Raw genomic sequence first — 13,940 nt, 5'->3', positions numbered from 1 at the left:
GTGTCCCATATTCAATAGGAAAGTTCAAAATTTTGGCAGAAAGGAGAGCAGTCAGCCAACACAGAGGAGGCCACACAGTGTGCCTTGGCCATGTCCCAAGCCTTTGTTCCATCTTGCAGTCACATTCTCTGTCTGTCATCAGCCAGCACCTCTGCAGCCCTTACTTTCTGACTTCCTTTGGCCACCAGAGCCATCAGTGCCCTTCATTTTCTGCTTCCAAAGGAGTGAAGTGGGAGTGAAAACTCACTTGTAATGATTTTTGTTATGTCATATGTTATACACTTTTGCATTTTATAACTTAATACTACTATTAAAGATTGTAATCCTGAATAAATATAAAATCATTTCTTCTAATTGACTTGAGCAATTTGTTTGCTTGGAAAGTGCTAAAACTGCTCACAATTTTTGGTTTGCCATCATCATAAACCCCTTTCTGTTGGAAAAAAATATATTACTCAAATTACAAAACTATTATCTCTAATACTGCCTATCGTTTTGGTGCAAGTAGGGATTTTAAGAGAAGTCATTACTTCAGTCATCACAAGCTGTATTATTGGTGATATTGGGCATTGTCACAGGATTATGAATTTTTGCTGCTCATAACTATTTATGGAAAATAAATATAATTTCCAAATGAAAAGAGAAGAGGAAGATAGCGTGGCAATGCTTAATGCTCTACTGCAAAAACATGCCCTTAGTTATTCCAAATGGTTGCTAGAGCTTCATTGTTTCCTGGTGTTGTACAACATGCAGCATTCGCCAGTCTCCTTCAATATGAGGACCAATGTATTCCTAACATTCACCCATACACACCCCAAATTCCTTAATTTTATTATAAAAATTTGTTTCTGACAATGACAATCTTCAAAAGCTTATTCCATTTGGTATAATTTTTTAGTGGCACCTTCTGCTGTGTGCTGTCCATTTCATTGTGCTTATAGTATTTATAAACAGGTGCTGAAATTTCATTTAACAGGTACTCAATGCATCTTTTTTTTGTGACTGTGCAGCTTTTTGTTTGTTAGTTAAATCTTCTACTTTTATTATATTTACATTTTTCCCCTGCTAATTTTAAAAATTAAATAGCCTATTCTTCTCTTACTCAATCTGCTCTGACATTTGCTGCTATATACATTTTATTTCTCTTTCTGTCTTTAATCTTACCTACCAGTGCATGGGTACAGAGATAAATGTTTTACTCAGTCAAATCCCAAATCTTCAGCTAAGGGAAGAGTCCATAATCAAGGTACTGTATTATGTGTCCTGATATATCACTCTTTTAAACCATCTTCATGTGAAACTACATATGTTACAAGTAATTTTTTTGCATTTGTAAAATTATATCCTTTATTCTCATCTGCATTCTGAATTTCCTCTGATTCCATTTACAAAAAAATTAATAATTGCCATAATGTCTAAGAAAACCTCGTAAACTACGTAGAAAGATTCATGCGGCCGGGTGTGGTGGCTCGCACCTGCAATCCCAGCACTTTGGGAGGCTGAGGCGGGCGGATCACCTGAGGTCGGGAGTTCAAGACCAGCCTGACCAAGATGGTGAAACCCCATCTCTACTAAAAATACAAAAATTAGCCGGGCGTGGTGGTGTGCACCTGTAATCCCAGCTACTCGGGAGGCTAAGGCAGGAGAATCACTTGAACCCAGGAGGCAGAGGCTGTGGTGAGCCGAGATCGTGCCATTGCACTCCAGCCTGGGCAACAAGAGTGAAACTCCATCTCAAAGAAAGATTCGTGCATGTGAAGCTGAAATGACCAATAAAAACTTTTCTTGGGAACTGGTCTCCTGACCCCGTAAATGCTTATAAAGAGAAAGAGAAGCAGATGTGACATCATGGTGACTTCTGGTCACCTAGAAACATGACTTTAATACTAGGAAAAGACTAAAGCTTCTCAAACAGGCTTTCTAGATCTAAAGAAGAAAACCCACTTTAGGGAGGCAGTAGGAAAGTCCTGTATCCCTGTGACCCCATCAATGAGATAAACACCACAGTTCTACAGGCATTTATGAGGGCCTCTTGATTTGAAGGTGATACAATGCTAGTCAAATTTGAGAATTAGTACATGCCTTTGTGTCTGGATGTTTGATATTTAATAGTCTCACTTGCATATAGAAATCCTTGATTTTTCTAATTAATATAACTATGGTCAGCTTATCTCATTGAGACTCTGCTAGCATTTTAGCTTGCCCTTTCTCTTAGAAGGTATCTGCTTCTGGCTGGGCGCGGTGGCTCGTGCCTGTAATCCCAGCACCTTGGGAGGCTGAGGCAGGCAGATCACCTGAGTTCGGGAGTTTGAGACCAGCCTGATCAACATGAAGAAACCCCGTCTCTACTAAAAATACAAAATTAGCCAGGCATGGTGGTGCATGCCTGTAATCCCAGCTACTCAGGAGGCTGAGGCAGGAGAATCGCTTGAACCCAGGAAGTGGAGGTTGTGATGTGCTGAGATCACGCCATTGCACACCAGCCTAGGCAACAAGAGCGAAACTCTGTCTCAAAAAAAATAAAATAAAGATATCGGCTTCTGACTGTACATTTTATTCATTTATTTTATTTTATTTTAGAGACAGTGTCATACTCTGTTGCCCAGTATGTAGCGCAGTGGCGCTATCTTGGCTCACTGCAACCTCCACCTCCAGCGGTCAAGTGATCCTCCCATTTCAGCCTCCCAATACGGGTGTCTTTTTGTTTTTTTTGTTTTTTGTTTTTTTTTTTTTGGTAGAGACGGGGTTTCACCATGTTGCCCAGGCTGGTTTCAAACTCCTGGGCTCAAGCAATCTGCCCACCTTGGCCTCCCAAAGTGCTAGTATTACAGTCATGAGGCACTGTGCCCATTACTAAATTTATAATTTCTCATTCTTCATGGATACTGAAAAATATAATCTTGTTTAGAATTACATCGTTTTGGCATGATATACAAATATTAATTCCAAATCCAGCTTCAGATTTTAGTAGACTTATGAAGTTTCTATTTCATATCTTTAAATGTCATGTTAAATTGACCAAATAAGCAGAAAAATGTTCCTTACTTTTTTCATGAAGCCCTGAGAAATTGCATAACTCAGCATTTGCCTTCCTAGACTTTATTAGTACCTCCTGCCAGCGTGTTTTGTTTTCAGTATCAATGTACTGTTTCTACTTAAGATCTTAGTATTTACTTTTAAATCCTGAATTTACATCAAAATATAAAATAGGATTGATTTGGGGGATTTGCTAGGTCATTCTGAGGCTAAGATTGTGTGATTTTGAAATGCTATATTGGATAATGTTTATGTTACAGAAGTAGCAAATGACCATATGACTTACGGTTTTTAGATTAATCAGCTTGCTATGACCTCTAAAACTGTAGCTCCAGAGCATGCACCTTTTTCCTTAGTTAGTGGCATTCCCACATTAGATTATCTCACTCCGTGACTTTGGCTTTTGTGAAGGTGTGTGGGCAAGTCTTCGCTCTAGCACTCGCTTGATCAGCTCTCCAACATCCTTCATTGATGTTGGCGCCCGGCTGGCAGGCAAGGATCACTCGGCCTCCTTCAGTAACAGCACCTACCTACAAAACCAGCTCTTGAAACGGCAAGCAGCCCTTTACATATTTGGTGAAAAGTCGCAACTAAGGGTAAGATTTCTTTTTTCTCACTTAGAAACTTTATGGATACACTAGGGCTGTTTATAAAACCTGTATCACAAACCAGCTTTGCTAGAATTTTTTTTACAGCATGATTCTTAACCTGGAGTTAATAATCTCAAAAAATTTAGCTCTCCTTTTGTATTTATTTATATATATTAATTTTTATATCAATACATGTATATACATATGCATATTTATTAGCCATGAAAATATTTATTCATAATAGTAAAAAATCAACATAAACATCAGGAAGCGTACATACATACAAAAAAAAGAAATAAGGCTTCATCAGGCTGTGTTTTCAACAGCCTTGATTCAGTTTCCACAGGAATCTGCCCATGGCAAAACAGATAGTTTTGTTATGGTAAACCTAAAACAGGCTACAGAAACATAGAAGAATGGAGAGAGGAAGACTGTGGTACCATGTATGGAGGCAAGGCAAGGCCAAGTCTAGGTTTTCTGAGTAACACTTGTTAAAACTTCGCAAAGCTGTATAGAAAGAGACACATGTCCTAAGACGTGTCAGAAAATTCAAAATACTAGATGCTAATCAACTTTATTCTTACTGTTAAATTGTTGCGCTAAAGAGCTTCACCATGCTGAGGGCCCATAAATTGTAAAGATGGTCTTTTCCTCCAAAAGCAACAACAATTCCTTGAATTTAATGTTTTGCAAGTCACACATTACAAAATAAATTTCATTACTACCAGTAGGTATATAGGACATGAAAGTTATCTGTTAACTCAGAAATCTCAACGTTTAGTCTAGTGCTCCAGTTGGCACTGGACAACCTAGACAGACCTCTGGCTGAACCGTGGAGCAGAAACTGTGAGCAGGGTGCCATTAGCAAGATCCCACATGCTTGGCCCTTAAGATGCCAGTATCTGAGTCATCTCTTCTGGAGCAGGCTAGTGGCTTTGCTAGCTCTTCTCCCACTGCCTGGACTGCTGCAACCACTTAGTCACTAACCTTTAGGGTAGAGGGCATAAAACTGCTGGGTAATGCTCAAGTTTTAAATCTGCATATGTGTCTTCTGATACAGTAGATAATTTTATATCCAAAAAATAGAACCCTTTTCTACAGCAATCCAGGGTTGCTGGTGCCAGTGTCTTTTCCAGAGCACAGACTTTCCATGCTTCAGCACAACACTTACTCGTGATCCGAATCACTCTCCGAGGTTTAGCTCCTTAATACTCCCCTCTGCCATTCTCTTTGCACATAATTTCTCAGATTAGCTATGTGATCATACGTATTTGAGTAAGAAAGAGTTGGGATGCTGCCTTTTTCCTTCCCTCTCTTCCTCCTGCCCTCTTTTTCTTTCTGTCTGCCCTTCCTCAATAAAATATTATTATTATATATTTTTTTAAGTTTTTGAGATGGAGTCTCACTCTGTCGCTAGGCTGGAATGCAGTAGCATGATCTCGGCTCACTGCAACCTCCACCTCCCAGGTTCAAGCAATTCTGCCCCAGTCTCCTGAGTAGCTGGGATTACAGGCACACGCCACCACGCCCAGCATTTTTTTTTTTTTTTGTAGTTTTAGTAGAGATGGGGTTTCACCACGTTGGCCATGATGGTCTCCATCTCTTGACCTTGTGATCCACCCGCCCTGGCCTCCCAAAGTGCTGGGATTACAGGCGTGAGCCACTACACGCGGACAAGTATTATTATTTTTAAAAATGTAATCCCACCATTCTGGCACAATAGTTGTCAGCTATTCTATATATTCCATTCAGGTTTTATCTTTTATTTAATTTTGTATGTAGAATAGGGCTCTGTATCTGTCTGATATGTGCCACATTCTAGCTTGCACAATGCCGTCCAGTTACAATTCCATACCTTTTTCTCCCAACAAAGAAACATAAAGGAAAGCCAATAAATTACAGTGACTTATTCTGAAAATAATCTTGAATTTGGCCTTTACCTAGTATTAGGAACAAATTCCTTACAACCTAATGGAGTGTCTCAATACTTTGGTTAGTAACTCCTGGTTTATAAGATAGGCATACCTAGCTCATGTATAGTTGGGAAATAGGAATCTACCTTTCCTGAAAAGTAAACTATGTTTTGTCTATTATTAGTTTTTAAAAATAATAGAAAGGAACTCATGTATATTGCTAGGTTCTTTATCTGAAGCCTTAACATTATGTTTCCATGTCATATAGTCTTCATAAATATTTTAGTCACTATTCATCCCATGTTGTTGGATGTTTAGGTTTCTTTATCATCTGTATATAAAATTACAGTCACAATTCCAAGCAAATAAGTTATTTTGTTATTTTTTTTAATTGAGATACCATTCCCTGGGGGTTTTTTCCTATTAGATTATTTCCTTAGAGTAGCTTCCTTAAAAATAGAATTATTAAGACAAAGGAAAAATTATAAAATACACATAACAAGATTTACCATCTTAACCATTTCTAAGTGTATGACTCAGTATTATTAAGTACATTTATGTTGCTGTGCAACCAATCTCCAGAAAGCAGTTTTAATCTTAGAAAAGCAGATGGTCCAATAGAGTAATTTGGGCACAATGAAAAGAAAGTGGAAACATTTTGAGAAAATTAATTCATTCTTTGGCATGAAAAGTTAGAGGACTTTTAAATCTTCTTCAGAGCTAGGCAACCAGGTTATTAAAATGAAATATACCAGTAGGCCATCAGTATAGCATTCTTTAATTGCAAATGCAACACTCATACCACACACAAAATAAATTCCATAAGGATTAAAGATGTAAATGAGAAAGTACTCATATAAATATAGGTTGATACATATATTAAGTGAAAAAATATTATCCCAAAGATAGAAATGAACAAAGCCTTTCGTGGTTTTTTTATGTAATTTTTTTTTTTAAGGTGGAGTCTTACTCTGCTGCCCAGGCTGGAGTGCAGTGGTGTCATCTCAGCTCACTGCAACCTCCATCTCCGGGGTTCAAGTGATTCTCCTGCCTCAGCCTCCCGAGTAGCTGCGATTACAGGTGCCTGTCACCACACCTGGCTACTTTTTGTATTTTTAGTAGAGATGGGATTTCACCATGTTGGCCAGGCTGGTCTTGAACTCCTGACCTCAGGTAATCTGTCTGCCTCAGCCTTCCAGACTGCTGAGATTACAGTCATGAGCCACCGTGCCCGACCATGTAATTTTTTATTACTGACTTTTAAGAAGTAGGACTGGGCATGGTGGCTCACGCCTGTAATCTCAGCACTTTGGGAGGCCGAGGTGGGCGGATCACAAGGTCAAAAGATTGAGACCATCCTGGGCAACATGGTGAAAGCCCATCTCTACTAAAAATGCAAAAATTAACTGGGTATGGTGGCGCACGACTGTAGTCCCAGCTACTCGGGAGGCTGAGGCAGGAGAATCGCTTGAACCTGGGAAGCGGAGGTTGCAGTCAGTCAAGATCGCACCATTGCGCTCCAGCCTGGGTGACAGAGCAAGACTCCATCCCAAAAAAACAAAAAAATAACCACAATGTTGGTAGTCTTGGGGCAGTACGAAAGTGATTTCTATTTCTTTCTCAATATTTATCTCTATCTTTTTTCATTTTTATTATGAATGTTTTACTTGCATAATAAGAAACAAATATGTGCATATCTACAAACTTTAATACATGTACCGTCTGGAACTCCAACAGTGTGTTACCTATCCCTTACCATATACATCTTGGGAAGACTTAGTTTACACTGTTGGAGTAATCATACTGTCCATGTATCATTAGTTTCTCTTTAAACTTCCAGGTTCATGGCCTTATAATTGACTTATATTTGGTATTATGAGCTCCATCAAGTTCCAGTCTACCAGTAGGCTCTTCCAGTTCTCAGAATGAACGCATTCTTAGGCTAAGTAATCTACCTCTAGTAAGGACTAGATTTGCCATTCTGGGCAAACCACTAGCTTGTACTGAATGGCTCCTCCCACCAACACTGACACATTGCCGTACAAGGTTGACTTTCTTGACCCATTGGCAGCCTCTGCAGCTATTTGGCCCCAAATAACTTTATCATTGTGCACTGCCCCATTGGAAACATCACTCTTTTACCTATAGCACTTCATCTGCCTAATAATTCTCTGAATCTTCATCCGCAGAACTTCAAGGTAGAATTTGCTTTAAATTGTGAGTTTGTTCCTGTTGAATTTCATGAAATCCGGCAAGTGAAAGCCAGCTTTAAGAAGCTGATGAGGGCTTGTATCCCAAGCACCATCCCTACTGACTCAGAAGTGACCTTCCTGAAAGCACTGGGAGATTCTGAGTGGTTCCCACAGGTAATGTCTGAAGCAGCTTCTTTCTTTATAACTCAAAGAAACAGAGGCCCAAGTAGATATACAGAACTGTATTTGAGAAAAAAAAATACTTTGTTCCCCTACTCCCCAACATTCTCCTCCTTCATTGTGTGCCATCAGTAAAGGCCTTTCAGACTCAGGAAATCATCTGGTATAGGAGGTGAGGGAGTAGAAGTCTTGATCGCTGGGTTTTTATCTCTGTGTATTTAAAAGTTTGGTATCTATAGGACACTAAGGAGAAAATTATTTTTAGATGGAAATCTTTGATGTAAATTTAATCAGCATGTATTTACAGGGCTCCTGCTCTGTTGTCAATACAGTAAGGATCCAGGGCAGAGGGCAACTTCTGCATGACTCCCAAGAGCTCTCACCTTTCATTTGTCTGCCTATCCCAGGTCTCTAGATTTTAGATTCACCCCACACTACCCACCAAAGGCACACTGGATGCCCCCAAGCCTACCTAAGGCTTGGAAAAAAAAAACAATGTCTATCATCTTTCAGTTCAGTCAACTTTGGGATATTCTTAATTGAACTTTTATTGAGAAATTAAAGGGCCTTGTCTTTAAGCCCCATTATTTCTTATATTGCCCAGGCTGGTCTTGAACTCCTGGCCTCAAGTAATCCTCCCACCTTGACCTCCCAAAGAGCTGTGATTACAGGCATGAGCTGCCACGCCTGGCCCCCATTATTTGTTATCACCTTGCAGAAATTCCCAGTCCCCTGCCTCCATCTACCTCCAAGCATCCTGCCTCTTGTTTCCCACAGCACATTGGACTAAAAGGCAAAAAAAAAAAAAAGGAAATGATGTCAGTACTCAGGGCTGTGACTGTTCTCAAGATACTTAAACCAAAGAGAAATGCCGCCACATAAATATTTGGCTATAAATGTATCACGCTGTGTTCATTATTATTAAGGCAATTTAGGGTGCTTTGCATACCCGTGGAAGGAACTGATCGATACTCCCTTCTGTCCCCAGGCTATGAGCCCCAGCTCCAAATGGACCCCTCCACCCAACTTATCTATCCATGTTTCTGATACATTCTGTGCTCTACTCTTTGCTAGAAAGTGGACCTGTACCAAAAGTTAGGGGCTAAAGACAGTGGAAAATAACTGCCCACTTGGGATATTGACATCTTAAAAGTTAACTCTTAAAGCAAATTCTTTTTTTAACTTTTATTTTGTGTTCAGGGGTACATATATAGGTTTATTGTATAGGTACATTGCATATCTTGGGAGTTTGGTGTACAGATTATTTCATCACCCAGGTAATAAGCATAGTACCTGATAGGTAGTTTTTCTATCCTCACCCTCCTCTCACCTCCAACCTCAAGTACGCCCCAGGCGTCTATTCCTTTCTTTGTGTCCATGTGTACTCAATGTTTAGCTCCCACTTACAAGTGAGAATATGCAGTATTTGGTTTTCCATTCCTGTGTTAGTTTGCTTCAGCTGTGTTACTGCAAAGGACATAAGCTCATTCTTTTTATGGCTGTGTAGTATTCCATGGTGTATATGTACCATATTTTCTTTATCCAGTCTACCGTTGATGGGCATATAGGTTGACTCCATGTCTTTGCTATTGTGAATAGTACAGCACTGAACATGTGTGTGCATGTGACTTTATGGTAGAACAATTTATATTCCTTTGGGTATATACTCAGTAATGGGATTGCTAGGTCAAATGGTAATTCTGTTTTAAGTTATTTGAGAAATCACCAAACTACTTTCTAAATGGCTGAACTAATTTACATTCCCATCAGAAATGTATATACATTCCCTTTTCTCCACAGGCTCGCCAGCATCTGTTATTTTTTGACTTTTTAATAATAGCCATTTCTTAGAACAAATTCTGAGCCCAAAAGAATTCAGGCCTGGTGATAGCTATGTTGTAGAAACAGTTACATGAGGAGCTTCTCATTACTGAGTAGGGCATTTGCCTTATTCCTGTGTTTAAAGTAGCCTAGCTCTGTTTAAGAGATGGGTTTTTTCATTTTTGTTCTTGTTCAGAGTTGGATTCAAATTGCAAATTATGTCTGATGATCATTAAAATATTTTTTAAAATTAGAATGTTATACGTTTGGTTTTAAAATCTATATACTATTCTCATACCTTAATTGTTTATTAAGGACTTTGAGCCAATTGATGTGGCTTTAAAAACTTAGCACAAATATATTGAAAGTTTTTTTCTCATTTAGTACACAGTACAGACAAATAGGAGTATCTTTTTTATTTTTATTTTTCGAGACAGGGTCTTGCTCTGTCACCCAGGCTAGAGTGCAGTGGCACAATCACAGCTCACTGCAGCCTCGATCTCCCAGGTTCAAGCGATCCTCCTACCTCAGCCTCCTGAGTAGCTGGGATTACAGGCAGATGCCACCACGCCTGGCTGGTTTTTGTATGTTTTGTAGAGATGGGGTTTTGCCATGTTGCCCAGGTGGTCTCAAACTCCTGAGCTCAAGCACTACTCCTGCCTCAACCTCCCAAAGTGCTGGGATTACAGGCGTTGAGCCACCACACCCAGCCAGGAGTTTCTTTTTTAACATATAATTCACTTACCATAAAATGTATCCTTATGATAAAAGTGCACAACTCAACACTTTTTGGTATGTCCACAACATTGTGTAACTATCACCACTATCTAATTCCCAAAAAATTAAGAATACCTGAAATAGGCCAGGCGTGGTGGTTCACGCCTGTAATGCTAGCACTTTGGGAGGCTGAGGCGGGTGGATTACCTGAGGTCAGGAGTTCAAGACTAGCCTGGCCAACATGGTGAAACCTCGTCTCTACTGAAAATACAAAAAATTAGCCGGGTGCACTGGTATGCACCTGTAATCCCAGCTACTCGGGAGGCTGAGGCAGGAGAATCGCTTGAACCCAGGGGGCAGAGGTTGTGGTTAGCCAGGATTGCATCACTGCACTCCAGCCTGGGTGACAGAGCGAGACTTTGTCTCAAAAAAAAAAAAAAAAAAAAAAAAAACCCAATATCTGGAACAGAACTTACTACATCATGGAAAAACAAATTTTAAATCCAATAAAATTCATCTGAATTTCCGTCTTTTGTTGGGAAGTCCACATAGAATCTCTGTTTTTTGTACTCTATGGAATTATAGCTCACCTACTTTTGGGGGAATCATGTAAGGTAATTTTATTTCATTATGTATTACTAGAATGTATTGTTTTAAAATGTGTCTACTTTTTTGAAGTGTCATTTTGTTGTTGTTTTCATTGAGATGGGGTCTTACTATGTTGCCCAGGCTGGTCTCGAACTCCGAACCTCAAATGACCTGCCCGGCTCGGCCTCCCAAAGTGCTGGGATTATGGGCATGAGTCACTGCATCCAGACAAAAGTGTCATTGTTTAATCTTGATTTGAAAGAACTTTAGGTATTTAAAACATTATGTGGTCCTTTTGTGCAAGCGCTTTATCCCTAAGTCGTTTGATTATCCAGGGTTGAAAGCAACTCTCTCTGACTTCTGCACTCAGAAAGCTCTTGGTCTAATTGTGTTCTCCTTCCTGTCTCTTAGCTTCACAGGATAATGCAGCTGGCTGTGGTTGTATCAGAAGTACTTGAGAATGGTTCCTCAGTTTTGGTCTGTTTGGAGGAAGGCTGGGACATCACTGCACAAGTAAACTATTAGACATATTTTTTGATATTTTATATTTATATTTCCATTTGGTCGTTTTTAAATTCTTCAGATGACTCTTTTGTATAATGACTAATGTGTTTATGGACAGAGAAAGTCCTGTGTTAAACAGCACCTGGTAGCCATCAGAAAACTCCGTACCATGAGCTCTTAGCCCCTACGCAGCCTGGAGCTCTGGCTCCGGGCATCAAGCTCTCCCATCCACAGATGTACCATGCAGGCTTGTGGATGGAGCCCTTGACCAGCAGTGTGAGGCGTGGACCATCCTTCCTGGGTTTTGTCAGTCCATCCCCTGGCTCTCTATAAGCCCCGCCTTAACTCACTCCAGAGTGAAAAGTGTGAGTTCAGACTACATTAAGACATTAATCTGCATCTGCCAAAAAGTAGAATTGATTTTAACAGATCCTCTGGCCTCTGATTAACTTAGGAAAAGGTTGCTGTCAGCAAACTGGCCAGTTAAGGATTAAAGTCTTAATTCCCTGAAAGTAAACCTGTAGCCAAAATGAATTTGAGCTTTAGTTTTTACTGGCAAGTTTACAAAATTAATTTTATTGGCCATCCTGGAATGGTTAGTGAACAAATTTGCTGTCCAGGTAAATTTGTGAATTAGCTATCATCAGAAGGAAGTGTTTTTATCTTAGTAATAGGACTTTTTCAGAACTAAAATTAATGACAATCCATCCTGCTTATGCCCTAGGTGACATCCCTGGTTCAGTTACTCAGTGATCCCTTTTATAGGACACTTGAAGGCTTCCGGATGTTGGTTGAAAAAGAGTGGCTCTCTTTTGGTCACAAATTCAGTCAGAGGAGCAGCTTGACCCTCAACTGTCAGGGGAGTGGTTTTGCTCCAGTCTTCTTACAGTTCTTAGACTGTGTACACCAGGTAAGTAGAGCAAGCTTGAGTTGACTTGATATGAAGGAAAGAACACAACATACTAGCATTGATGGAGCATTGCGATGGTGTGCCCGGTACCTTCCTGTCATAACTCTGATTAACTCAGCCACAGGACATGCTGAAATCTTAGCAGTAGACTCCTAGGAATGGAAAAGAAAAAAAATTAGTTGGTTTCTGAAACTAGGACAGCTAAGCTGGCTGTTGGGCTTGCCCCAAGTGAAGTAGCCAGCACTCTAAATGACCATCTTCAAAGAAGAGAAGCAAACTTGGGCTTATTACCTAAGAACAAAATCTCTAGGTAATACGGGTCCTGAAATCGAGCACATGGTCTGGCCAGTTTGGGAGGACCCCAGCTTGTGCCTGGGAACATAAGAGGTAAAGCCTAACCCCTGGAGAAATAATCAGGGCCCAGCCAGACAGGCGTACAGGCTTGAGAACACTGGTCACTTCTACCACATGGAGAAACTGTGGTACATATATACCATGGAATACTATGCAGCCATACAAAAGAATGAAATCATGTCTTTTGCAATGACATGGATATAGCTGGAGGCCATTATCCTAAGCAAATTAATGCAGAAGCAGAAAACCAAATACCTCATGTTCTCACTTATAAGTGGGAGCCCAGGTATATCCATTCAAATGCAGTGAGGGTAGGGGAGATGTGACTGCTCTAGGCTCCCTCCTGCCTTCATGGCAGGCACATCAGATACAGACCTCTGGATGGGGCCTTGGTCAGGATTGGGTTTGAGAATTGGATGGCACTGAGCTTGCAAGTTGAAGACTGAATTGGCCTAGGAAAAGCAGGCCTATTTCCAGCTTTCATTTGACCACAGTCCCAGGGTTGGATGAATGGGTTCTGGCATGTCAAACATATTTGTGGGAATGGTGAGCCTCTTTGAAACACACTGGCCTCAAATATCGATTGGAAAGAAAGGCAGAACTATGTTTTCAGGAACCAGAGTTGAAACTAACTGTGATGACACCAAGTTAGTATATGGTTATGTTTTATTTTGTTTTTATTCTAGTAATCGCTTGATCAACTTTCCAGATCACTACATAATTTTTGTAAATAACAGCTTTATTGAACTATATATATCATACAATTCACCTATTTAAAGTGTTCAGTGGTTTTGAATCCATTCACAAAGTTTTGTAACAATTACCACAATCAATTTTAGAGCATTTTATCACTCCAAAAAGAAACTCCATACTCATGAGCAGTGACTTTCCAACCTTTCACCCCACACACAGGAAGCTATGTTTTTTACTGCTCTAATTTACTTATTAAAGAAAAGACCAATTGACGAATTTCAATTGATCTATCCAAGCAGTAACTGGAGGAGCTGGTCACAAGGTTAAGCATGTACCTTTAAACTCTTTGCAGCAAAGAGTGTACTATATTTGTTTTCTGTTTGAATATTGGCCCTTTTATTCATACTCCTTTTGGCAAATAGATGAGGGAGAAGTTTGGAGA

The 13,940-nt window shown here is 39.9% G+C and overlaps 1 protein-coding gene and 1 long non-coding RNA gene across 4 annotated transcripts in view; one reads left to right on the top strand and one right to left on the bottom strand.

The window, feature by feature from the left end:
• The window catches only part of SBF2 (SET binding factor 2), a 528,888-nt gene that overhangs the window by 486,943 nt on the left and 28,005 nt on the right, over positions 1–13,940 (top strand). For 2 of the 3 annotated variants that reach the window (XM_003818147.6, XM_055094099.3), the window contains 4 exons: positions 3,448–3,632; positions 7,729–7,905; positions 11,449–11,550; positions 12,266–12,451. In XM_003818147.6, coding sequence (XP_003818195.3) covers positions 3,448–3,632; positions 7,729–7,905; positions 11,449–11,550; positions 12,266–12,451 — 650 coding nt within the window. Of the gene's footprint in view, positions 1–1,171; positions 1,247–3,447; positions 3,633–7,728; positions 7,906–11,448; positions 11,551–12,265; positions 12,452–13,940 lie in introns of all 3 variants that reach the window. The other variant, XM_063608381.1, reaches the window with a different exon arrangement.
• LOC112441166 (uncharacterized) overlaps positions 9,082–13,940 on the bottom strand; it is a 31,211-nt gene continuing 26,352 nt past the window's right edge. The window contains exon 4 of the long non-coding RNA XR_008620152.2: positions 9,082–12,603. This is a non-coding gene — a long non-coding RNA (uncharacterized LOC112441166). The remainder of the gene's footprint in view (positions 12,604–13,940) is intronic.

Source organism: Pan paniscus, chromosome 9 (genome assembly GCF_029289425.2).
Source record: "Pan paniscus chromosome 9, NHGRI_mPanPan1-v2.0_pri, whole genome shotgun sequence".
Classification (NCBI taxonomy): domain Eukaryota; kingdom Metazoa; phylum Chordata; class Mammalia; order Primates; family Hominidae; genus Pan; species Pan paniscus.
Note: the sequence above shows the minus strand (reverse complement) of the source record. Positions and strands in the feature narration are given on the sequence as shown.